Source organism: Dermacentor albipictus, chromosome 7, assembly GCF_038994185.2.
Source record: "Dermacentor albipictus isolate Rhodes 1998 colony chromosome 7, USDA_Dalb.pri_finalv2, whole genome shotgun sequence".
In the NCBI taxonomy this organism is placed as follows: Eukaryota; Metazoa; Arthropoda; class Arachnida; order Ixodida; family Ixodidae; genus Dermacentor; species Dermacentor albipictus.
This window is the reverse complement of record NC_091827.1, coordinates 3,398,347-3,424,652: the sequence shown is the minus strand read 5'-3', so window position 1 is coordinate 3,424,652 and position 26,306 is coordinate 3,398,347. Positions and strand designations below refer to the sequence as shown.

Sequence of the window (26,306 nt, the reverse complement as noted above, 5' to 3'; positions counted from 1 at the left end):
TAAGTGTTGCCATTTTAGCGATTTTGACGGTAGACATGGCTTTTTTGTATGTTTACGGCAAAATTTGATATTTAGCAATCAGTGACCTTTTAGTAATTTTAATTAACACTTGGCTATAGTTTAACGACTTATAAGCTAGAAAAATTGCTTGGAAAATCGCATTCAAGAACGCGTTTTAATATTCAAAAGCCACATGTAAGTGGCCAAAACTATACAATGCATAGGCTACATGACCATGATGGACCAACGGTTTCCTTTACAGTGGTAGCCTTCACATTGTGATCGTGCTTCACAGCACTGTGGTCATCAGAGCCGTGACACTGGTCACAAAATTGAAGTTTCTTTATTATTTACAAAACCTCTTTGAATGCGTTTAAACGCTGCGGGTTCAGCGGTGCCACTAAATCCATTCGTTTGGTACACGCTTGGCAAGCAAGTCAGAGAACTAATTTACCAAAACCAAGTGAAAAAAAATTTCTGTTCAGATTTAGAACACAGCAGATGAATAAGACGTATCGTGTGTGTAAAAAAACTGGCTGTGGCTTAGCTAAGGTTAAGCCCAGGATGCGAAGCATACTAGCCTTTATTTTAACGCGACAGCGTTAAGGAGCTCGTGTCGCAGAAAAGCCGGTGTCGTCGGCGTCGGCTCAGGCGTGCGGCGCTTGCTCAGGCGCACATTTCGTTGTCGCGCCGAACGCTGCGTTGCTCGACGCTCACCACGTCCGATGCGGGGCGCGTAGTCGCTGCGCCGTAGCAAAGCCACCTAGAAACAGTCTCTGTAGCACGCCACAACCTTCGCTTCTCATTCCAACGAGCAGCTCTGTCTCTAGGAGGCATCTCACCTCGTGAGTGTCTAGCAGAGGCAAGCGCAGCTGCTTATATACCGAGCGACGGCGCGAGTTGGAGCCCCATTTCTCCTCTGTCGTGACGTCACGGTGTCACGTGGTATTGAAGGCGACACCGCCGCGCCTGAGGAGCTGGGTTGAGCTCTGGTAATATGCTTCGCATAAAAGGCTCAGCTCGTTCACGCACGACTGAACAAGTCGCTTCCGTTTTTCACGCCTTTCGGACCAATCAGTACTTCACGGCCGCTTTCAGGTAGATCAAGGGCGAAAATATGGTATTTAACCTGTACAAAGCTCGGATAACTAAAAGCACGAAGGGGGACCTTGAATTGTTTTTCTCATTAAAAATGCAGAAGCCGGAATGTCCCCTCCGACTGATAGTGTCAGAGAATGAAACCTGGCAGAAACTTGTAGCGACGTTTTTACAAAAGTACTTAAAGCTCTTGCCAATCGACGACCCATTTTTGGTAACTAAGTCTGAACAAGTGGTGGAATTCTTTAAAGACTGGCAAGACAAGAACCTTGTCACTTTCTATAGACTTAAAGGACCTGTAATATTCTTTCCCGCAGAATGACGTGATGAAATGTGTAACAGACTGCATTGACAAGTTTGGAGCGGTTCGGTTTCAAAACGCTTCTGGTTTGACTTGCGACAGATTTTAAGAACTTCGTGATTATGTTAACTCGACTTACGCAATTTGGGAGGGAAATGTTGTCAAACAAAAAGATGGCATATGCATGGGTCATGTATTACTCCCTGCTTAAGTGACTTATATGTAGCTAACTGTGGCCAGGTTCTCCATGAACGCCTGAAAAATAACACCGATGTCGTGAAAGTGTTCAGATTTGTTGACTTTGTAATCATTTGAATAACGAATCAGACAATTTTGACTCGCTGGTTTCAAAAACCGTAACCTCGTTCACTGAAGTGTTGTCCCCTTTGTCGTTGACACATGAAGTCCCCATAGGCAATTTCATAAGATTTTTAGACTTGGGATTAGACTTTTCCCCACAAAAGGCCTGCCGGAATTATCAGCCCAGAGGCAGAAAGCCAGTAGTACCATTTCATTTCGCTCATTCAAAACTCGTAAAACGCGCAGTAGTAACACCATGTCTCCATAATTATCCGACGAAGTCATGTGACCACATAGTGGAAGCCAGTTTCAGAGATCAGGTCAAGCGCCTGGCAGATTCTGGTTACCCGATGCGTATGCTCACCTCTGTCGTGGAGGGCTTAAGCAGGAAGTGTAAAAACGCATCGAATGGAAGCAGTGTCACTGCTAGAGCAAAGAAAGTTGCTTTGGTACAATACATTCATTGCATTTCACATAATCTCAGAAGAATAGCGGCAAAATCGGGGGTCGACGTGCTTTATCTCTGCCCCTGACCGTCTACAGAAGCTATGCAAAAGGGTCAATACAAAGAGTAACAAAAGGCACGCATGTTATACTCAACATCGCAAACAATTTGTAACCTCTACTCATAACGTTGTCTAGGCCATTCCACTTTCGTGCGGAAGAACGTATGTTGGTCAAACCGGCAGATGCATCAATGAGAAATTAAAAGAGCATCGATATAACGTCACTAGGGTAATCCCGGGTCATTTGGGTATTCTATTGCCAAGATTATTCCTGCAAGCCCATGTTTGAATGTACTTCTATTTTGCATAGGGCTTATAGCAGGATGACAAGGGAGATTGTGGAGGCCTATGAAATTGCGAAATTAGAGGAAAGGTGCGTGAGAAGGCCATCAGCGTCGTTATCTGAAAAGGAGATACGATTCCTCGGTTTCTCGTTGTAGCCATTGCAGTAAATGTCTTAACCATGCCTTGCACACGCGTACGGTTCATCGACATGCACCACTGAATGCTCTTTTTTGCTGTCACGTTTGTTTCCGCTCGTACGGTATATATTTATCGATGCGTGCGAAAATAAAATCTACATTTGAAAGTCCCTCCAAGCGCTGTCTCTGTGTATCTGTTTCTTTTTTCGTCCTCGTTCAGTCGCGCTTATACACTCTATCATGCATAGGATAAATTATTCATCATCATCATCATCAGCCTGGTTACGCCCACTGCAGGGCAAAGGCCTCTCCCATACTTTAACAACGCCGGTCATGTACTAATTGTGGCCATGTCGTCCCCGCAAACTTCTTGGTCTCATCCGCCCACCTAACTTTCTGCCGCCCCCTGTTACGCTTCCCTTCCCTTGGAATCCAGTCCGTAACCCTTAATGACCATCGGTTATCTTCCCTCCTCATTACATGTCCTGCCCATGCCCATTTCTTTTTCTTGATTTCAACTAAGATGTCATTAACTCGCGTTTGTTCCCTCACCCAATTTGCTCTTTTCTTATCCCTTAACGTTACACCTATCATTCTTCTTTCCATAGCTCGTTGCGTCGTCCTCAGTTTGAGTAGAACGCTTTTCGTAAGCCTCAAGGTTTCTGCCCCGTAGGTGAGCACTGGTAAGACACAGCTATTATACACTTTTCTCTTGAGGGATAATGGCAACCTGCTGTTCATGATCTGAGAATGCCTGCCAAACGCACCCCAGCCCATTCTTATTCTTCTGATTATTCCCGTCTCATGATCCGGATCCGGCGTCACTACCTGCCCTAAGTAGACGTATTCCCTCACCACTTCCAGTGCCTCGCTACCTATTGTAAATTGCTGTTCTCTTCCAAGACTGTTAAGCATTACTTTAGTTTTCTGCAGATTAATTTTTAGACGCACTCTTCTGCTTTGCCTCTCCAGGTCAGTGAGCATGCATTGCAATTGGTCCCCTGAGTTACTAAGCAAGGCAATATCATAAGCGAATCGCAAGTTACTAAGGTATTCTCCGTTAACTTTTATCCCCAATTCTTCCCAATCCAGGTCTCTGAATACCTCCTGTAAACACGCTGTGAATAGCATTGGAGAGATCGTATCTCCCTGCCTGACGCCTTTCTTTATTGGGATTTTGTTGCTTTCTTTATGGAGGACTACGGTGGCTGTGGAGCCGCTATAGCTATCTTTCAGTATTTTTACATACGGCTCGTCTACACCCTGGTTCCGTAAGGCCACCATGACTGCTAAGGTTTCGACAGAATCAAAAGCTTTCTCGTAATCAATGAAAGCTATATATAAGGGTTGGTTATATTCCGCACATTTCTCTATCACCTAATTGATAGTGTGAATATGGTATATTGTTGAGTAGCCTTTACGGAATCCTGCCTGGTCCTTTGGTTGACAGAAGTCTAAGGTGTTCCTGATTATATTTGCGATTACTTTAGTAAATACTTTGTAGGCAACTGACAGTAAGCTGATTGGTCTATAATTTTTCAAGTCTTTGGCGTCCCCTTTCTTATGGATTAGGATTATGTTAGCGTTTTTCCAAGATTCCGGTAGGCTCGAGGTCATGAGGCATTGCGTATACAGGGTGGCCAGTTTCTCTAGAACAATCTGTCCACCATCCTTAAACAAATCTGCTGTTACCTGATCCTCCCCAGCTGCCTTCCCCCTTTGCATATCTCCCAACGCTTTCTTTACCTCTTCCGGCGTTACCTGTGGGATTTCGAATTCCAATTAATAGTCGAATTATTCGAATTAATTTCTAATTATTAATAGTCTCTAATTGAAGTGCAAAAATGAGAATCTAATGGGAAATGGAAGAAAACTAAACTTGGCTGACGGTGCGAGCCAAATCCACAAACTGTGCACTACGCGCGCGTTGCACTATAAAACGTGCCACGGCGACGGCAGTTACCACGTCCATGCATTCTTAGGTATCCATGTATTGAACAAGATGTAAACCAAGGAGCGTTAACCAGTGCCACACTTCCACCGCAGAACTGAAAACAAAGCTCGCATCACCAATTTCGTTTCTACACTGCTTCGAAAACATTGTCGCTGTTTTACTTCTGATAATTATAATTTTCGTTACTTTGTTCAGTAGGTGGAAAACAGTAAACCGATTTGAAAGTCAATTGTCGCGAAATATTTGGTTAGTTTTGATATTCAAAAATACCGAATAGCACATTTTTGAATAAGAATAAAATATTGCACACCAACTATTCATATTCGAAACCACGATATTCGCATATCTTATAGTAAATACATAACTAAAGGTAAAACCCTCTATGGAAGTACTTTGTTGGTAAATTCACTGTTTTCCTTCAGCTGCATGAACATTAGACCAACATGGCACGTCTAGGTTAATTATTTACTTCACGATAGCTTATACTAGAGTGCTTCAAAACGCCTACATTCTTAATATTCACTTTACAGGTATAGCGAGAATTTTGGTGACTTTTTTGTCGCTCTTCAGTGACACGCTTCCTCAAATGTTGGCAACACTAGACTGTAATGGTGCATAATGTACGATTGAAAACAAGATCTGTAGATGACAAAGATAATTTTCACTGACGCATTTTTCAGCCTTTCTTATTGCAATGGCAATCGGGTAATCCGCAAAGGAGGCGAACTTTACAGTGTACGTGCTACCTAGGCCCGCTCTGATTATGCATTCTCCGCCAGTCATGAACACGAACTTCCGTATAACCTCCACTGAATATTTTCCAACAAATCAACACGTCGTAAACGCATTAAACAAAATATTGGAGGACGCTTAAGCTTCGCCTTCAAGAGTGGAACGCGATAGCGTCACCGCATCCCGTTCGCACCGCCTACTCAAACGCGCTACGCCAGCCAAACGTCGCGATCGGCAGAGATAGCCGGGCCCCGACGCGCCACGAAGGCGGACGCGGTCATGGGGCGAGTGGCGCGCCACGTGTCGGGGCAGCGCCGTACATTGCGAGGAGGGGGTCTTCTGTGTTTGCCGCAAGATGGCTCTGCGTGTGCGCAGAAGAAATTTAGCGGAAACGTACCTCGCTATTCGTGAAACTACGACTTCGGTAAGTTACACTCATAATTACAGATATACACCACAGTATAACTTTCTACGGCACGTTTCTAAGGCAACACCGCATTCACTAGAGGCGATTTTGTCCCGCTTTGAAGGAACGAACTCGTGGCTGAGTGAAAATAAAGACAAAAAAAACTCGTGGCTGAGTGGTAGCGTCTCCGTCTCCCACTCCGAAGACCCTGGTTCGATTCCCACCACCCCATCTTGCAAGACTTTATTTATGAAGTGCCTTCTGGGATTTATCGCTCACGGCCAACGCCGCCGACGCCAACGGCTTTTCTGCGACACGAGCTCCTTAACGCTGTCACGTTAAAAGAACGCGCCATCATTTATTGGTCTGCGGCCTCCCTCCCACCCGCGCCGGCTCGCGTCGCTCCCCTTGGCCCTCCGTGTTTTTGCGGCAAGTTTCTGACTGGTGTTGTACAAGTCGGGGGCCGCTTTTTTCGTTGCGACGATAGATTGGATTTTTTACACGTACTGCTCCAGGAGGGCACATGTAATCGGCAAACGGATGCCTCAGGAGAGCACCTGAGGTTATAATAAAGGAGGCTTTCGCAGGATCTCCAGGGCACCCAAGGGGTAGCGGAGGGATCAAAGGTAAAAGCAGGGCGGCCCCTGGGTTGGGGCCGCGGAGGCCGAAGCGTGCCAAGGGGTGTTCGCATAAAAAATTGGCTGTGCGCAATAGCGGACCGCCGATCTTATACACCCCTGGCACGCGCAGGCCTCGGCGAGCCCCAACCGAAGGACCCGTCTGGGTTCTAGCTTTGGTGTCCCCGTTGCCGCTTTGGTGTCCTGGAGGCGACGCCAACATTGCGAAATAATGGCACGTTGTTACAATTTGTAAAAATACGTTTGAATTATATAATTACATCCAGCCGCCAATTTGTGACGCTAAGTTCAGCATTACTGCGTCCCGCGACTTCTGCATCAGAACTTTGCCTTTTTTGCTGCTGGGTGCTTTTTGAGTCGCGTAGATAGATCGGATTTTAACAAGTATACATGCTCCAGTATGGGGCAGGTGTAACCGGCAAAGGGAGGCCTCAGGAGAGCACTTGAGGTCATAATAACCCTGTGTCAGTCAGAACCTTGCCGAATTCAGCTCCTGTTTCGATGCAGGCGTGTTCCGTATGGCTCGCGACTGAAGCCTCGGGCTTACATCTCCGCTCGCAACACGTCTCTTCACCCCAAGTTAAACAACGTGATGCATGTAAGCGCAACTAGTTTTAGCACAAAATAAGCAACCAGCTTAAGTGTACGAACAAATCAATCCGTGCCTACTGTGCACGCGAACATACAGGTAAAAGTTTTAAATCCAGGCCAGAGGTCACGTGGAAGATCTATGATACTGAGCGCTATTTGCGTTTATAAAGGCAAAAAAAAACACAAAGGTACTAATAAAGAGTACACCATCTAATTATCAATGATACCTTTGTACTCTTTTTTCTGTGGCAATTTGTTCAACTTGACAGTGAGCTACCCCTGGCCTTGTTCTCGCCAATGGTCGGACAAACGGCGACGGATTCCTCTTGCAGGTCCAATAATGCGCCACCTGACGCAGAAGCCGGAAACAACTCTCGTGGTTCTGGCCACTCGGCAAGGTACAAACACTTTATCATATATGCAGTTTCGAAGCACGGGCACCGCCCGGCGTATCTTTGCAAGGCATCGGAGCGTCAACATCGCGCGATGCAATTAAAACCGAAATCTGTTCCAAGTGGTTAGCAGTTCGAGTGGATAAATCTCCGTATACCTGACAAGCCGCGGAAAGTACGCAGGGAATACGTTACATGAGGTCGCACGTAGTACGTCAATCAGGTGGATCGAATGCGGCGATGCAGCTGGATAAGGCTCACGTTCGTTACAGGCTATCACGGCCGAAATACGTACCATGTATTATACGCAGAACATGGTCCGCATGCCACGCCGCAAATGCTTCGGAAGGGAGCTCTATGTGGTTTCCATGGCTGACCACTGCGGACGTCGATGCAGCCTCCGATGGAGCCGGAAAATCCGAGCTCGATCGGAAACGTACCGCGTAACAAGGTCGGCAAATATGCGAAGGCGGCTAGTCGTGGACACGTGACTGTAAGCTTAGCATGCCGCCGCGGCTGCCGTTTCAGGACGCGTATTCGTAACTATTCCGCAGAAGCACTCTCGCTCTTACACCAACACGGCATCTGAACAATAGTATAATGCTGCTCACTTCTTCACGAATTTGCTTTGCATTTGCGTCCACCTGCAGCTACCAACACAAATAAACATTGAAGTAGTACAACCGAAACCCTCCTTACCCCTTTTGCTTTCTACCTCTCGGCATCCCTGTGTAAACCGGGAACTTTGCCTCCCCCCAGAATTTGCATACGCAAGATGTCCAACTCCCTATTTCTGAACTTGAAGGAACTCTAATACCGCCCATTTCACGCTCGTAATATGTGACGCTTATGAAGTACGAGAGTTGGCAAACACCCATAAAACATTATTATTGCGACAGCATTTATATGGACACTCCAGGCGCATTTCCGCCGTCATGTTTCACATAAAGTCCGAAGTGCGAGAACACTGTGGCCGCGTGCGCCGTGTGCTGTAGGTGCGGAGGACGGTGGCTTGAATCCCGCGCGCGCAAGGGAAGGAAGGCGGGGAGGAAGCACGCCGCCTTCTACTGCGCACAAGACACTGGTTCTTCGCCGGTGGTGGCTGAGTGCGCCCGCGCGAGCCTTATCTTGAAAGCGATCTGCGACGAGTACAGAGCCTGGGTGCGCCGAGCCGCTTCTTGTGCCCCGTGTTCTTGCCGCTTAGTTCGCGTTGAAGCGAGAGGCAGCAAGAAGCTCTCGCTGCTGCCGCCGCCGCCGCTCATCCTCACGCCAGCGTTTTGACAGCGAGCGTCCGCGATCATCGAGCGAGATGTGCTTCTGTTAGCCTGTGCGCGCGTGACACCATGCCTGTTAATTTAGTTAGTAAGCGAATGTTTACGGCATGGCCGATAAAACTACTATGCTTACTTCGCATATCTGCCTACAAATTTGCTATCGCAATCGATGCTCCCTCTTTCTGGCGAAACTGCGATATTTTAATAGGCCTGTGACTGACCTACAGTTGACGTCCTGTGTTCGACAGGATATTGAAAGGTATTGAAACTTTTTGTGTGCTATTTCTTTTTCCGACGTTGCCCTGATGAAGCCCTGATGAAGCTCTGATGAACAGGAAAGACGCATACTTTCGACAAAAGTGCTACAATTGTCTTGACTGAGGTAGAGTCTGCTATTATTACTTCAGTGATGTTTTTTATATATGTCGATGCAAATAGTCAAAGGTGGTTGATCGATCAAACAACAAAATAAAGGCCGGCGATATTATCGTGTGAAACATTTACTCGATGCCTGACCACGCTATATCTATAGTACCGAATTACTTTGCAGATCCGAACTTGGACTCAAAGGAACGCATCTTTGCAAGCAAGTACTTTGAGCGTACAGCATGAAGTGTCAAACAACGCGCGATAGAAACTAATAAGCGAATACAGAGAAAAGTGAAACGTAACACAAACATTGCACAGTATGCAAACTTGTGAGCGTATACAGGGGACGCATTTTCGGACGATCGCTTTCGGCGATACTTTGAGTGCGCGCTTATTGGCTGGATGAGCAAAACCGGCTGGGCTGATTGAGCAGTACGTCACGCGAAGGCGACAGTATCGCCGAAAGAGATCGTCCGAGAATACGTCCCCAATCACTACAATTCGTGTACCTCGGAGAAAAGTTTCTTGAAAGTTAATAACTGTTTAATAAAACGCATTACGTTCTTCTGCGCTTTAACTTGAAATATTTGTATTAGCATGAGACCCATAGTAAATGAGATCATTATGAGACGTTTCTGTTGAGCTAAGAAAAACGACCGATGTGATATCCCTGTGATGTCTTGCCAGATTATTTATAACTTCAATATATATATATACACCAGCCGAAGCACTCCGTGCAAATGGTTAACCAGCAAAGCTGCAACGTACGTGCGGCACCGGTGTTTATCACTGAGTAAATCCCGACAATTCATTAAAGTCCTTCTCTATTACTGCTCAAGTCTTTGTGTTTCCTAATTGTTGACGACGAACACGGGAGCAGTGGCACGAGCGCGTTCGCGTGGTGTACCAGCGCGGAGGGGCGCCAGCATGCGACGACGACGCGGGAGCCATTGCTTGATGACATATGTTTTGTACACGCGGGCACGATACTGGGGAAACTAGCCCTTAACAGCTTCGCTGTAAAATTGTTAACTAAAATTTAGTTGCTGTTTACGAGTGTATACTACCACACTGCTGCTTCCCAGTCCGTCTTACGGGCGCTGGTAAACAACAGATAAAGCTCCTATTTGTCTGCATGTAATTGTAATAAACGTAGAATCAGTTCTCCACATTGATTTGTAGTCAGCGCTCTTCTGAAGGACCAGAGAGAGAATTCGGTTTAGTTTTTCTCTGCAAGTCAGAGCAGCTACGGCTTTTACGCAGTCATTTCCGTTTCGGCTATGCTTTGCATACGCCATAACATACGAACGGCGTGGATTTGCACGTGACACGCGCAATGCTACAGCACGCGGTCTAAGCGGTAATGCTATGCTAAAGCACTCAATTAGAGGCCCCATTCAGAACCGACACTCACCTGAGCAGCAGAGTGGTTTCCATGCACAGAGCCTTGGAAATGTTCCTAGGCGGCCAAGGTGCAGACGCTTGGCTTCCACTGATAACTCCACACTTAGGTTTAGTAAACCACTAACCCTTTACCATTCCGCTACGTGGCAGCAGTGGCACAGCCATGGATAATTTCGGGCAGGCGAATGTTGTCGCACATTTGCCAAATACCCATTGTACGCTGACATTTCGGGGAAGGGGAGGCACGTTCCCGATGCGCCCTTAGCTGGCTACGTCCCTGCCTTTGCGCGGCTTCGTTCGACCGTGGCCGGGGCGGTCACAACGGCAGCGCAGCACGCTGTTGAGTGAGCACACTCCGCCGCGCAGAGCCTCGGATCCATCGCCGGGTCGCAGTGGAGCACGACGCCTGCGTGCGAAGCTTCGCCCGCTGCACTTCCACGGCCTACCTTTGCACACGGACCAGAGGGTGCCAGCCGTGGCGTCCCGAGGGGCACTGCCTGGCAGGTGGCGCCCGCTTCGCCACGATGGACGAGTGCCGTCGCACCTGCCAGAATGGTATGCACGCGCGTGCTCACCCCAGCGTTGGTAACCTTTTGTGACCAAGTCGCTAGGTCGCGGTGACTAAGGCATACATGCGATGATGACTTGCTCAGAATTTCCTTTTGCTTTATTTGTTCCCCAGCCTGCGGTGGCGATCAACGGTCTGCATGTGAAAAGGAAATACAGCCCTCGATTTTCCAAGTCAGATCTCCAGATCATGGTTTGACTATGAAATCAGCTTTGATGCAGCCAGGTGGCAAGCTCGTCAGCATGTTTTTACCAGTGGCGACAAGCGGAGACGCATGCATGAAGCCCCTTTTGGATAAAATGGTGCCAGCGCGTCGATCTTGGCACAAGTTTCTTGGCGAATTTTACCAGGGCAGTTTAATGGCCATTTATGTCACACACACAAAAAAAGCTAAATATAGTGACTTTCTCACCGGGTCTCAAACACTAATACTCCATTACGAAGGCAGTTTTTATTCAGCGAGGTCGATCTGCATCTAAATTTTCCCAGTCGAGCGTGTTACAAAATCACGTTGTTAAAAAAAGATTAAATTATGGGGTTTTACGTGCCAAAACCGCTTTCTGATTATGAGGCACGCCGTAGTGGGGGACTCCGGAAATTTCGACCGCCTGGGGTTCTTTAACGTGCACCTAAATCTAAGTACACGGGTGTTTTCGCATTTCGCCCCCATCGAAATGCGGCCGCCGTGGCCCAAAATCACGTTGTTTCAAGCATCGAAACATGCTCGTATATAGACGCCTCTTCGAGAGCTATTCCCTTTATGAAAAGTGCTTTAGACAGTCTGTTGACTGCCTAGGGGCTTCAAGTGCTCTTGGTAACAAAGGATTTGTGTAAGCATTACACGTGCCTGTCAGGGCGATCTGCTTGTTCGGTTCTTGAATGCGCAAGACATTTTCGTTGTGCGGCAATGTACTACAGAAGTGCGGGATTAGTCCCCTGCATTTACACTGCCACAAAGACGGCTCATTACTCATTTCGGCAATCAACTGGCCCAGAGCCCTACGCTGCACGGGCGGCAAGTGGAGCTCTACTCTTCGAGGCGGGCTATTCTCTCTTCATGGGCGATTCAAGATGCTCGTGAGGGTGTTTTCCAAGGTTTGGGCAACAGTTCCTGCTTTCAAGGTTTTCATCATGCGATGACTTTAGTACTGCTTCTAGTTCTTTAAAGGGACGCCAAAGAGTAACACTAAATCAGCTTAGATTGATTAATAATTCTTCGAAAATTACATCTTCGTGGTAGTAGGTAGATTATTAAAAGGGAAATAAAGGCGCAAGTATTACTCATCAAAACCTACGTTATCATGACGTCACGGATTACAAAGCTATGTACTCATATCTGGCCATTGTGGTTCAGTAAAAGTTCTCGAAACTTGCCAAGTTCAGCTAACGGCTCATTTAAAATACAATTTAGTCCATCTATGTCAAACCCTATGACAGAAGGGAATAGGTTTGGGCATGATGGTTATTAATCGTAATGCAAGTAACGTAGCGCACTAAGGACGAGGGAGAAGTCGCGACAGGACAAGCGCTTGTCTTTTCTGTAAAGTGCATGTCCTGTCTCGACTTTCAAAACTTTTCAAAACTATTACTTTCATAACTCCATGATGTCATGGAGAGCCGGTGCGCTACCTTCAAGCGGTCTCTCGTTTATTGCTTATCATGCCTTCTCTCGGAGTGCCCTCTTTGCCAATAGGTGATAACCTACGTACACGGATGTCTTTGCATTTCTCCCCCCATGGAAAAGCACCAGTTATGGAAACCACGAGCTCGAGATTAGAAGCGCAGTGCCACCACCACTAAGGTACCCTTTAACGTAAGCGTCAAACTTGGCTTCCAGTTTTGCCCCTAGGCTGTAGTACAACGGTGTTGACTCGCATGGCTGCGAGTTTTCTTGGTACCTGGCTGAGCGACATCCGCGGGGTGCTCGGCGACATCTGTGATTTGCGGTCTCCGCGGGACTTGTGCTAGTAAGCGTGGAGAGGCTGGGCGTCCGCTCTGAGGTTTGCATTTTCACAGCATGCCGAGGCGGTTTCTGAACGTGTGGTAGATTGCGCTGTTTTGTTTTCTCTCCAGTTGTGGGGACTTCGTGCGTAACAGGGCTTTATTGTAGTTCCACAGGCATTGTTAAAGGGCCTCTCACCAGGTCTAGCCATATTCAGCTGACAAGCGCAGTGCATACAGTGTGCGCTAACGATCGTCTCCGCAACATACAAACATATTACACCTCTACGCACCGCGTAAACAGCTGAAATTTCAAACCAAACGGCATGCGCCCTTCTCCTTGCGGGCGCCGCGCTTCCAGCCGGAGAGCCGTCATTTGACAATATCTACCATACCGCCATATTGACCGACCTTCCCCATTAAACATTGTACATAAAATGTATTCTTACATCCGCGCCTTCCTCACAAGCCGCACCGCGTAGGTTACTATAGGCCACCACTCCTCCGCCTCTTACACACTTCAAGGGGTGGGTACACCACAAGGCTCAGTACTTTCACCATTCCTATTCAGTGCTGCCCTCAGCTGCTTCTCTAGACCACATAGCGCACTTTCGACGCATTCTATATGCCAATAATATCACCTTGTGGACCACAACGGGCAACGATGGGCAAATAGAGGACACACTCCAACAGACAGCCACACACACACAGCAGTCCGCTTACTCTATATATACCTCACTCAATTGCTCCTTGACCAAATCTGAACTCCTAATCATGTGTCCTAAATCCTGCAACCTCCCTACAACGCCTATCAACATAACAATAGAGGGACAATCCGTACCGGAGGTAAAGATCATGCGGATACTTGGGCTCCACTTGCAAAACACCGGATACAATAGTATCACTGTCAAAAAAAAATAAAAAACACAACTGCACTTGCACATCTTATCCGGCGTGTCTCCACCAAACATTATGGGCTTAAAGAACACGACATATGCCGTCTCATCTATGCCTTCGTACTGAGCTGCTTTCTGTATACTATCCCCTATCTCAAACTAGACCGCAGGGAAACCCACGTTAGAAGCCCTTCTTAGGAAAGATTACAAAATCGATCACCATCTCCCTGCTCACACACAAACCTCCAAACTCCTAGAGTTAGGGCTTGACAACACCACACACAAGCTCGTTGCAGCCCACCGACAGGCTCACTAAAACCCCCACAGGCAGACATATACTAGGTAGCATGATCTTCAATTGTAGCGCGAAGTGACGCAGACAGAGACTAGAAGCCGACAGGACGAGCGCTATTCAAGATTACGCTACCGTACCAACTCACCCAAATTTCTATCCTTTTGCATAACATACTAGATAGACTTGAGATTCGAATACCCGCCAACAATACCCAGCTGTTCACCCTCCTTACACGCATACACTCCAACCTCCTCATCAAACCTCTCCCACGCAACACACACCCCTACTACCACGCTTCATGCAGGACAGCCCGATCACACGCGCCCTCCACAAATACTACGGGTCCGAGAAGTCCGCCGGGCAGGCACGGCTGCTGCGGTCGTGGGCCACACGGCCTATCATCTCCGCCCCCCTCGCAACCACTTCAGAATCAGCAGAAGAGGCTGAGATAGCCGCTGCCATTGCCCACATTGAAGTCCGGTACATCCTCTTTTACTCCAAAACCGTAATACTAAATTTTGCCAGAGGTAGGATCCACGAGACTGCGTATTCCATTTTACAATCCCTTTCTGCAGAACTAACCCGCCAGGTGAAGCTGATGTTTGTGCTTGCGTTGGCCGTTGGTGTCGCTTTTATGACCTGTTTGCCATTACAGAAAAAGAAACTTGCCATGAGTAACTACTTAAGGGGAAAAAACGAAATTAGGAAAGAAACGATTTATGATAACTCAAAGGGAAGCTCATTACTTTTCGAAGCGAGATCGGGATGCCTTAGAACACGCACCTATAAAGCGAGATATAAGAAGGAAGAAGAAGCATGTGCTTGCTGCGGTAAAGCTAGGGAAACGACGGAGCATATTTTATTAGAATGTGAAGACGTCTATCCAGCGGTCGATTTAGGCACCACTGGCCTCCTTGAAGCCCTTGGGTTCAGCGGGAGCAGTGGTAAAGCAAACAGGTTCGCAATAGACATCAGTAAGAGGCGATTGGAGGATTGGTGGAAGAAAAGTAGGGAAACGATAAAGGACGGAGACGTACAAAAGCACAGTTCGCAATAGGGTATCAGAAAATTTGGACGTGGTAGTTCATAGTGTTTTTTTTTTCATTGGTTAACCTAGGTAGGATATTAGGCAGCATAGCAGCAAGAGCTTGGTGGCGCAAGCCACCGCCCCGTTCCAAAGGGGACGCTCATAACATCCATCCATCCATCCATCCATCCATCCATCCATCCATCCATCCATCCATCCGTCCGTCCATCCGTCCGTCCATCCGTCCGTCCGTCCGTCCGTCCGTCCGTCCATCCGTCCATCCGTCCGTCCGCCCGTCCGTCCGTCCGTCCGTCCGTCCGTCCGTCCGTCCGTCCATCCATCCGTCCATCCATCCATCCATCCATCCATCCATCCATAAAGGTATTGCGAGATTCTGGGGCGGATGGACGTGTTCTTCGAGGGCTCCTTGGCGGCGACGAAATCATGTCTTTTTTGTGCATGCTTTGAGCTTGCTTCTGGTTTTTTTGCTGATTTTTTTAGCCTTCAAATAATAATTGGGTAGTCCTTTTTTTTCTCTCTCTCTCTCCTTTTTCGTGTGCGCGGGTGTTTCATGTATATTTGGTTTTGCAGGATAGTCAGAGCGTCCTTTCGCGCCACGTGCTTCAACAGCTGCAACCGGGTGAGAAGTAAAGTCTTCATAACCTTTATATAGTAGCTGGGAAGTGGCAAGACTAATAGCTATTAGTGGTTTTACTGTGTGTGTTTGGTATCGGGAATATTGATTTGGTAAGAAAGTGAGAGCGTGGCCGCGTGGTTGAACGCGTGCAAAAACGTGGCATACCATAAGTTTGTGCGGCATTGATTGCTTTTATAACATTGGTGATAATTGCTTTGCGGCATTTTAAGGATTTATATACTGTACATATCGGCTTTTGCTAGAAGGCACGTGCTCTGCATTATTATAGTACTTTCATTAGAAAAAGCCGTGCAATACATGGCAAGAACGGGAAAGTGTGCAGTGTGCGGGCGGCCCTCAAGGCAGATGAGGGGGCGGATGAGAACGGAGGGAACTGAGTCCATCGGCACACATTGTGATGTCGATGCTAGGCTGAAGAAAATGGAGGCTTTCCAGGATGAGCTTGTCAAACAGGTCAAAGAGCTCAAAAATGAGCTAAATATGGAGCGTGATGCACGAAAGGTAGTGAAAAAATCGACTTCAAGCAGCCGAGGAAAAGCTGAACAGGGCCGCCATTGTGAATCAGAATGGTTGTGACAATGGAACGCAGTCCCCCGACGTGACAGGAGAGGGAGTGCCAGCAAAGTAGGCGGAATGCGTGCAACGTGGTGAGGGATGGATGTTATGAACATCCCCTTTAGGACGGGGCAGGGGGTTGCGCCACCAAGCTCTTGCTATTATACTGCCTAATGTCCTACCTAGGTTAACAAAGAAAAAAAAGCATGATGGACTCCCACAAACAAATTTTCTGACCCCCTATTGTGAACTTTGCTTTTGTACGTCTCCGTTTTTTGTCGGTTCCCTACTTCCACCAATCTTCCAATTGCCTCTTAATAATCTCAATTGCGGACATGTTTATTTTTCTCCTGCTCTTGCTGAACCCAGGGCTTCAAGGAGGCCAGTGGTGCCTAATCGACCACTGGGCAGATTTCTTCACATTCTAATGAAACGCTCCATCTTTTCCCTAGCTTTACCGCAGCAAGCACATGCTTCTTCTTCCTTCTTATATCTCGCTTTATATGTGTGTTCTAGGGCATCCTGATCTCGTTTTGAAAAGTAATGAGCTTCCCTTTGAGCTCTCATAAATTGTTTCTTTCCTGGTTTCGTTTTTTCCTCTTAAGTAGTTCCTCATGGCAGGTTTCTTTTCCGTTGCCGCCACCCACGAGATTTAAGCCTCTCCGACTTTCCGCTTCACGTTCTTTGTTGCTGTGTTGCTCACCCTACAGGCAGCATACACGAAGTATATATACACAGGCCCTTTGTCGGTGTAGTGCCCCGGGTTTCGCATACCTTCTCACCATACTCAGGCCCAATGAGAAAAAAAGAATAATAAAGAAAAACGAAAGCCATATTAAAAGAAAAACAGAAAAATAAAAGGTGGTAAAAAAACACGAGTTGCTGGCGCCATTTAGTTATGCAGAGCTTGTGTTAGAAGGGATGCAGAGTTTTTATTGCAGTGTCAGCAAAGTGTCGGCAGTGGATTACGGTACGGTAAGTGCGGTATACGGCACGGTATTACCGTTCCGTACTAACCTACCGCGATGACCGAAGACGTTTCAGCTGCGTGTGTCGCTTGATGCGTATGGTGGACCATTAGGGCACATTCACACCGGCGACTTGAGGAGGTCGCGCGACCATTTGCGACTCGCAATCAAAAAGCGACCGAAGGCGACTGATGTTCACACCGGCAAGCCCGGCTGAGCGCGACCCGCAAGTCGCAATCCCGGAGATTATCGTTCTCAGCGAGAACTCTTGGAATCTACGCGGAATTTGAATGCGACGCCGGAGGAGGCCGGATGTAGACACACGAAAGATCACTTCCGGTGCGCCGCTGATTGGTTTATCAGTTTTGCGACCACGGTCGCGCGACTGAGAAATCGCGCAGAGAGCGACTCGCCCAAAATGGTCGCTTTTCGAGAAAGGCGACCGTTTGCGACCATTTGCGACTGGTCGCAAAGCGACCAACTTGGTCGCGCGACCTCCTCAAGTCGCCGGTGTGGGTTAGAAAATGGGCGCGAGGAGAAGAGAAGTGCAGTCGAGGGTGACAGAAGTCTAGTTGGGGTGATGAAATTAAGAACTTTTCAGGCGCTAGTTGGAATTGGTTGGTGCAGGGCAAATGTAATTGGAAACCTCAGGGAGATGCCTTCATCCTGCAGGCGACATAGAATAGGCTGATGATGAATCATTAAAACACTTTCATGCACAAAAAAAATGTATCATATATTTTTTTAACAACATTGCCTCAATGCAAGTAATATATTTATGTAAGATAAACAAGTATGTTTTGTGCATTTTTTGATTGGGGAACCGAAAAGCACTCGAATGCTGCGTGTATTCCGCAGCAGCCTATACGCCAGGCTCGCCCTCTTTTGCCCTCAGCAGTATGGCTGCCGGTGGCTTCACTCGCTCCTGTAGGCGGCCGCAGCGGCTGCCACTCCAGAAATTTTAGTAAATAACCTCCTTGCCTCCTTGGTTCTACTCCATCCAGCGACTGCTGCGTATGGCAGGCCGCGGGGGCGCCATCTTGAAAGCGATCTGCGATGGGAACAGAGTGCACCGAGTGCTGATAGCTTTGTGTGCGCTGTGTTTTTGTAGTTCTCATTGAAGCGAGAGGCAGCATGAAGGTCAATTCGTTCGCTGCTGCTACTGTGCTTCGTCACTAGCGTTTTGACAGCGAGTTTTCGTGGTCATCGAGTGAGATGTGTTCATGTTTGCTTATGTGTGTGTGGCACCATGCTTGTTAATTTAGTTAGAAGCAAATGTTTACAAGTTTATAGGGTCGATAAAACTACTATGCTTACTTCGTGTAGCTGTCTACCAATTTGCTATTGCAATCGATGCTTCGCCTTTCAGGCAAAACTGCGATTTCTTCAGACTCATCTTGACCCCGACCTTCAGGAGAAACTCAACCGCCTGAATGGCATCTAGGTACCATTGGTAACGTCTATTTGTCTTTTTCACAGATCAAATTGACCGAAAATTTGTCTCCTGCCAAAAACAAAGGATTTCGTGACATTCAAGGATGTGGCTATCTCCGAGTCGCTGTTGTTGGCATGTGACTACGGGAATGCACGGCTTTATCTCCTGTGTCAGACTGAAAGCTGATACCCTGGAATAAATGTTCTAGATTGATGACGGAGGAGTTGGTATGGACAAAGTAATGTGCTAGACGGATGGGACTAGAATGCTAATGTTCATGGCAATTCCAAGTTATGTCCTAAAATACCTTGTGCGCCACCACCACTGCACTGTGCAGGCAGTGAGCCGTGCACTGTAGCCAAGGCGTGCCTGTGTCGGGGCGACTACCGCACAGCCAACTATGTGCACCGGAGGGGTCGCGGCTGCCTCCGCATAGCCGAGCACCGCTGCCTGGTTCAGCCGAAGCGTGGATTCGACACGCTAGCCCACTGCCAGCACCAGTGTGGCAGCCATGGTCAGCATACACTTGTGAAAGTGGTTTGACTTCTAACATCAGCAGTGTAACGTCACACTCATCTCATTCAACACACAAATCTTTATGGCTGTCAATACAGCTTATCAACATTAGCTGTTTTGAATGCGCTCAAATGACTCTGCTGCTACGAATGTTGATACTTCTTGTAGAAGCGGAAATCTCCAAAAGTCCTTGAATGAAGTGAGACATATACATTGTTGCGTTGTCTATCCACTTATCATTTATGCCGCAATGTTCAGCGCACAGCGCACTCCTAAAATACTGTGTGCTAATTTAACACTTATTGAGTGCAGGATGCATTAAATAAATACCAATAACACATTTGGAGGCTGAAAGGTGGATAGGACAGCTGATATGTTGTTGCTTTAAGACTACACATATGTGGATTCAGATTTTATGAAGAGCTTACAATCGTTAAGGTGACAACTGCCTCAAAAAGATGCTAAGGAAAGTGATGACACTCTGGGGTTGGGCGGGTGTCAAACTGTAGGTTGGCTGAGCACACGGTGCGGTATGACGGCGCCCACGCAGCCATGCAGCTGGAAGGATCGGTGGCATCGGGTCTTCTGGGACGGCCGCACATGCAGGCGCTGGAATGTCTCTGTGTGCCCGTCAAATACGCACCCAGACTGGCCATCCTGCCGGAAACGCTGCGGGTTGATGCGAGAAATTCGACACACTGCTGCTGCTACCCAAACCACCACATCGGAGCATGGAGTACCTACATGATGAACGAGTACATAATATATGTGTGTGTGTGTGTAAAATTGTCGAATTTCAACTGTCAAATAGAAGTATTTGACTGCTCATTCCAACTAATCCATAATTCAAGTTGAGTAAACCATTACTGGCGCATGTCGTGTGATGGCGATGGTACTTAAGAGGGAAGATGGGATTTAGACCAAAAAACTTCAGGAGCTTTACAACAGTCCAAAGTGTCATGTGTAATGTCAAAGTGTAATGCAGTGACCAAGTCCTTCCTTACCAGAGATTAAGTGAAAGAACTTTCATCCAAGGTGATCATGATGATGACACCATCAACCCTGCAATGAAAGAGCTTAGACGAACACATGCCAAAACAACTGAAACAACTGGCACCCCTACAATGCCACTAATATCGTCAGAATAGCATAGAATTTTCCATAGTGCAATGAAATTAGCTGTTTTCCCTATGAGAAATCAAGTGATTCAGTAAGTAAGTCCATTCTTAGCAGGGAATAAGTGGCAGCATTTTCATCCATGGCTATCATGATAAGGACACTCTTGACACTGCAATGAGATGCCTTAGATGGAACACATGTTGAAACTGCTGGCACTATGACAGAGCCACTAATAACATCAGAATAGCATATAATTTTCATAGAGCAATCAAGTTAGCTGTTTTCCTCATGAGAAATCTAGGAGTGATGCCGTAACTCCATTCTTACCACAGTATAAGTGGCATCATTTTCATCCATGGTGATTGTCATGGTGCCACGCTCGACCCTGCAAAGAGAGTGCTTAGATGAACACACACTGCAACAGCTGCCACTGTGTACTACACAGCCACTAGTATCGTCAGAATAGTGTATAATTTTTCATAGTACAATCAAGTCAGCTGTTTTCCTCATGAGAAATCGAGGAGTGATGTAGTAACTCCATTCTTACGAGGGCTAGGTAGCAGAATTTGCATGTATGGCGATTCTGATGCTGACACCCTCGACCCTGCAATGAGAGAGCTAAGATGAGCACATGCTGAAACAGCTACCACATATACAGAACCGCTAATACTGTCAGAATAGCGTATGATTTTTCATAGTGCAATCAAACTAGCTGTTTTCCTCATGAGAAATCAAGGAGTGATGCAGTGACAGAGTCTATTCTTACCAGGGTATAAGTGGCAGCGTTCTCATCCATGGCGATCGTGATGGTGACACCCTCAATCCTGCAATGAGAGAGTTTAGATAAACACATGTTGAAACAGCTACCACATTTACAGAACCACTAATACTGTCAGAATAGTGTATAATCTTTCATAGTGCATTCAAATTAGCTGTTTTCTACATGAGAAATCAAGTAGTGATGCAGTGACAGAGTCTATCCTTACCAGGGAATAAGTGGCAGCATTCTCATCCATGGCGATCGTGATGGTGACACGCTCAACCCTGCAATGAGAGAGTTTAGATGAACACATGTTGAAACAGCGACCACATTTACAGTACCACTAATACTTTCAGAATAGAGTATAATCTTTCGTAGTGCATTCAAATTAGCTGTTTTCCACATCAGAAATCAAGGAGAGATGCAGTGACAGAGTCTATCCTTACCAGGGAATAAGTGGCAGCATTGTCATCCATGGCGATACTAATGGGGACACCCTCAACCCTGCAATGATGGAGCTACCACATTTACAGAACCACTAATACTGTCAAAATAGCGTATAATTTTTCATAGTGCAATCAAATAAGCTGTTTGCCTCATGAGAAATCAAGGAGTGATGCAGTGACCAAGTCTATTCTTACCAGGGTATAAGTGGCAGCAATCTCATCTATGGCGATCGTGATGGTGACGCTCTCAACCCTGCAATGAGAGAGTTTAGATAAACACATGTTGAGACAGCTACCACATCTAAAGAACCACTAATACTGTCAGAATAGTGTATATTCTTTTGTAGTGCTATCAAATTAGCTGTTTTCCACATGACAAATTAAGGAGTGATGCAGTGACAGAGTCTATCCTTACTATGGAATAAGTGGCAGCATTCTCATCCATGGCAATCGTTAAATTGACACCCTTAACCCTGCAATGAGAGAGCTAAGATGAGCACACGTTGAAACAGCTACCACATCTACAGAACCGCTAATACTGTGAGAATAGCATATAATCTTTCATTATCATCATCATCATCAACCTGGTTACGCCCACAGCAGGGCAAAGGCCTCTCCCATACTTCTCCAACAACCCCAGTCATGTAATAATTGTGGCCATGTCGTCCCTGCAAACTTCTTAATCTCATCCGCCCACCTAACTTTCTGCCGCCCCCTGCTACGCTTCCCTTCCCTTGGGATCCAGTCCGTAACCCTTAATGACCATCGGTTATCTTCCCTCCTCATTCCATGTCCTGCCCATGACCATTTCTTCTTCGTGATTTCAACTAAGATGTCATTAACTCGCGTTTGTTCCCTCACCCAATCTGCTCTTTTCTTATCCCTTAACGTTACACCTATCATTCTTCTTTCCATAGCTCGTTGCGTCGTCCTCAATTTGAGCAGAACCCTTTTCGTAAGCCTCTAGGTTTCTGCCCCATAGGTGAGTACTGGTAAGACACAGCCATTATATACTTTTCTTTTGAGGGATAATGGCAACCTGCTGTTCATGATCTGAGAATGCCTGCCAAACGCACTTCAGGCCACTCATATTCTTCTGATTATTTCCGCCTCATGATCCGGATCCGCCGTCACTACCTGCCCTAAGTAGATGTATTCCCTTACGACTTTCAGTGCCTCGCTGCCTATTGTAAATTGCTGCTCTCTTCCGAGACTGTTAACCATTACTTTAGTTTTCTGCAGATTAATTTTTAGACCCACGCCTCTGCTTTGCCTCTCCAGGTCAGTGAGCATGCATTGCAGTTGGTACCCTGAGTTACTAAGCAGGGCAATATCATCAGCAAATCGCAAGTTACTAAGGTATTCTCCATTAACTTTTATCCCCAATTCTAATCTTTCATAGTGCAATCAAATTAACTGTTTTCCTCATGAGAAATCAAGGAGTGATGCAGTGACAGAGTCTATTCTTACCAGGGCATAAGTGGCAGCATTCTCATCCATGGCGTTTTTGATGGTGACACCCTCGACTCTGCAATGAGAGAGCTAAAATGAGCACACGTTGAAACAGCTACCACATATACAGAACCTCTAATACTGTCAGAATAGCGTATAATTTTTCATAGTGCAATCAAACTAGCTGTTTTCCTGATGAGAAATCAAGGAGTGATGCAGTGACCGAGTCTATTCCTACCAGGGTATAAGTGGCAGCGTTCTCATCCATGGCGATCTTGATGGTGACACCCTCGACCCTGCAATAAGAGAGCTATGATGAGCACACGTTGAAACAGCTACCACATCTACAGAACCGCTAATACTGTCAGAATAGCGTATAATCTTTCATAGTGCAATCAAATTAACTGTTTTCCTCATGAGAAATCAAGGAGTGATGCAGTGACAGTCTATTCTTACCAGGGTATAAGTGGCAGCGTTCTCATCCATGGCGATCTTGATGGTGACACCCTCAACCCTGCAATGAGAGCTAAAATGAGCACACGTTGAAACAGCTACCACATATACAGAACCACTAATACTGTCAGAATAGTGTATAATCTTTCATAGTGCATTCAAATTAGCTGTTTTCTACATGAGAAATCAGGGAGTGATGCAGTGACGGAGTCTATTCTCACCAGGGTATAAGTGGCAGCGTTCACATCCATGACGATCGTGATGGTGACACCCTCAATCCTGCAATGAGAGAGTTTAGATAAACACATGTTGAAACAGCGACCACATTTACAGTACCACTAATACTTTCAGAATTGAGTATAATCTTTCGTAGTGCATTCAAATTAGCTGTTTTCCACATCAGAAATCAAGGAGAGATGCAGTGACAGAGTCTATCCTTACCAGGGAATAAGTGGCAGCATTGTCATCCATGGCGATACTAATGGGGACACCCTCAACCCTGCAATGAGGGAGCTACCACATTTACAGAACCACTAATACTGTCAAAATAGCGTATAATTTTTCATAGTGCAATCAAATAAGCTGTTTGCCTCATGAGAAATCAAGGAGTGATGCAGTGACCAAGTCTATTCTTACCAGGGTTTAAGTGGCAGCAATCTCATCTATGGCGATCGTGATGGTGACGCTCTCAACCCTGCAATGAGAGAGTTTAGATAAACACATGTTGAGACAGCTACCACATCTAAAGAACCACTAATACTGTCAGAATAGTGTATATTCTTTTGTAGTGCTATCAAATTAGCTGTTTTCCACATGACAAATTAAGGAGTGATGCAGTGACAGAGTCTATCCTTACTATGGAATAAGTGGCAGCATTCTCATCCATGGCGATCGTGAAATTGACACCCTTAACCCTGCAATGAGAGAACTAAGATGAGCACACGTTGAAACAGCTACCACATCTACAGAACCGCTAATACTGTGAGAATAGCATATAATCTTTCATTATCATCATCATCATCATCAACCTGGTTACGCCCACAGCAGGGCAAAGGCCTCTCCCATACTTCTCCAACAACCCCAGTCATGTAATAATTGTGGCCATGTCGTCCCTGCAAACTTCTTAATCTCATCCGCCCACCTAACTTTCTGCCGCCCCCTGCTACGCTTCCCTTCCCTTGGGATCCAGTCCGTAACCCTTAATGACCATCGGTTATCTTCCCTCCTCATTCCATGTCCTGCCCATGACCATTTCTTCTTCGTGACTTCAACTAAGATGTCATTAACTCGCGTTTGTTCCCTCACCCAATCTGCCCTTTTCTTATCCCTTAACGTTACACCTATCATTCTTCTTTCCATAGCTTGTCGCGTCGTCCTCAATTTGAGTAGAACCCTTTTCGTAAGCCTCTAGGTTTCTGCCCCATAGGTGAGTACTGGTAAGACACAGCCATTATATACTTTTCTTTTGAGGGATAATGGCAACCTACTGTTCATGATCTGAGAATGCCTGCCAAACGCACTTCAGCCCACTCTTATTCTTCTGATTATTTCCGCCTCATGATCCGGATCCGCCGTCACTACCTGCCCTAAGTAGATGTATTCCCTTACGACTTTCAGTGCCTCGCTGCCTATTGTAAATTGCTGCTCTCTTCCGAGACTGTTAACCATTACTTTAGTTTTCTGCAGATTAATTTTTAGACCCACGCTTCTGCTTTGCCTCTCCAGGTCAGTGAGCATGCATTGCAGTTGGTCCCCTGAGTTACTAAGCAAGGCGATATCATCTGCAAATCGCAAGTTACTAAGGTATTCTCCATTAACTTTTATCCCCAATTCTAATCTTTCATAGTGCAATCAAATTAACTGTTTTCCTCATGAGAAATAAAGGAGTGATGCAGTGACAGAGTCTATTCTTACCAGGGCATAAGTGGCAGCATTCTCATCCATGGCGATTTTGATGGTGACACCCTCGACTCTGCAATGAGAGAGCTAAAATGAGCACACGTTGAAACAGCTACCACATATACAGAACCTCTAATACTGTTAGAATAGCGTATAATTTTTCATAGTGCAATCAAACTAGCTGTTTTCCTGATGAGAAATCAAGGAGTGATGCAGTGACCGAGTCTATTCCTACCAGGGTATAAGTGGCAGCGTTCTCATCCATGGCGAACTTGATGGTGACACCCTCAACCCTGCAATGAGAGCTAAAATGAGCACACGTTGAAACAGCTACCACATATACAGAACCGCTAATACTGTCAGAATAGCGTATGATTTTTCATAGTGCAATCAAACTAGCTGTTTTCCTCATGAGAAATCAGGGAGTGATGCAGTGACGGAGTCTATTCTCACCAGGGTATAAGTGGCAGCGTTCTCATCCATGACGATCGTGATGGTGACACCCTCAATCGTGCAATGAGAGAGTTTAGATAAACACATGTTGAAACAGCTACCACATATATTGCACCGCTAATACTGTCAGAATAGCGTATAATTTTTCATAGTGCAATCAAACTAGCTGTTTTCTACATGAGAAATCAAGTAGTGATGCAGTGACAGAGTCTATCCTTACCAGGGAATAAGTGGCAGCATTCTCATCCATGGCGATCGTGATGGTGACACCCTCAACCCTGCAATGAGTGAGTTTAGATAAACACATGTTGAAACAGCGACCACATTTACAGTACCACTAATACTTTCAGAATAGCGTATAATCTTTCGTAGTGAAATCAAATTAGCTGTTTTCCTCATGAGAAATCAAGGAGAGATGCAGTGACAGAGTCTATCCTTACCAGGGAATAAGTGGCAGCATTGTCATCCATGGCCATCC

At 46.3% G+C, this 26,306-nt stretch overlaps 2 protein-coding genes and 1 long non-coding RNA gene across 13 annotated transcripts in view; 1 reads left to right on the top strand and 2 right to left on the bottom strand.

Annotated features, from left to right (window-relative positions):
• The window catches only part of LOC139047667 (arginine and glutamate-rich protein 1-B-like), a 90,105-nt gene extending 79,410 nt beyond the window's left edge, over positions 1 to 10,695 (bottom strand). The window contains exon 1 of the mRNA XM_070521556.1: positions 10,398 to 10,695. The gene's annotated coding sequence lies outside the window, so the exon portion shown is untranslated. The remainder of the gene's footprint in view (positions 1 to 10,397) is intronic.
• The window catches only part of LOC139047665 (uncharacterized), a 63,456-nt gene extending 40,512 nt beyond the window's left edge, over positions 1 to 22,944 (top strand). For 3 of the 11 annotated variants that reach the window (XM_070521544.1, XM_070521546.1, XM_070521547.1), the window contains exons 5-9: positions 7,218 to 7,346; positions 9,165 to 9,200; positions 10,754 to 10,942; positions 19,068 to 19,244; positions 19,756 to 20,226. In XM_070521544.1, the coding sequence (XP_070377645.1) occupies positions 7,218 to 7,346; positions 9,165 to 9,200; positions 10,754 to 10,942; positions 19,068 to 19,244; positions 19,756 to 19,994 (770 nt within the window). In that variant the 3' untranslated portion in view covers positions 19,995 to 20,226. The other 8 variants (XM_070521545.1, XM_070521549.1, XM_070521553.1 and 5 more) reach the window with 8 other exon arrangements.
• Positions 22,945 to 23,500: 556 nt separating this feature from the next.
• LOC139047322 (uncharacterized) lies at positions 23,501 to 25,449 on the bottom strand. The gene is made up of 6 exons (XR_011507095.1): positions 25,391 to 25,449; positions 24,333 to 24,390; positions 24,113 to 24,170; positions 23,918 to 23,975; positions 23,698 to 23,755; positions 23,501 to 23,537 (listed from the first exon to the last, which is right to left on the bottom strand). It is a non-coding gene; the product is annotated as an uncharacterized lncRNA (long non-coding RNA).
• Between the last annotated feature and the right edge of the window lie 857 nt (positions 25,450 to 26,306).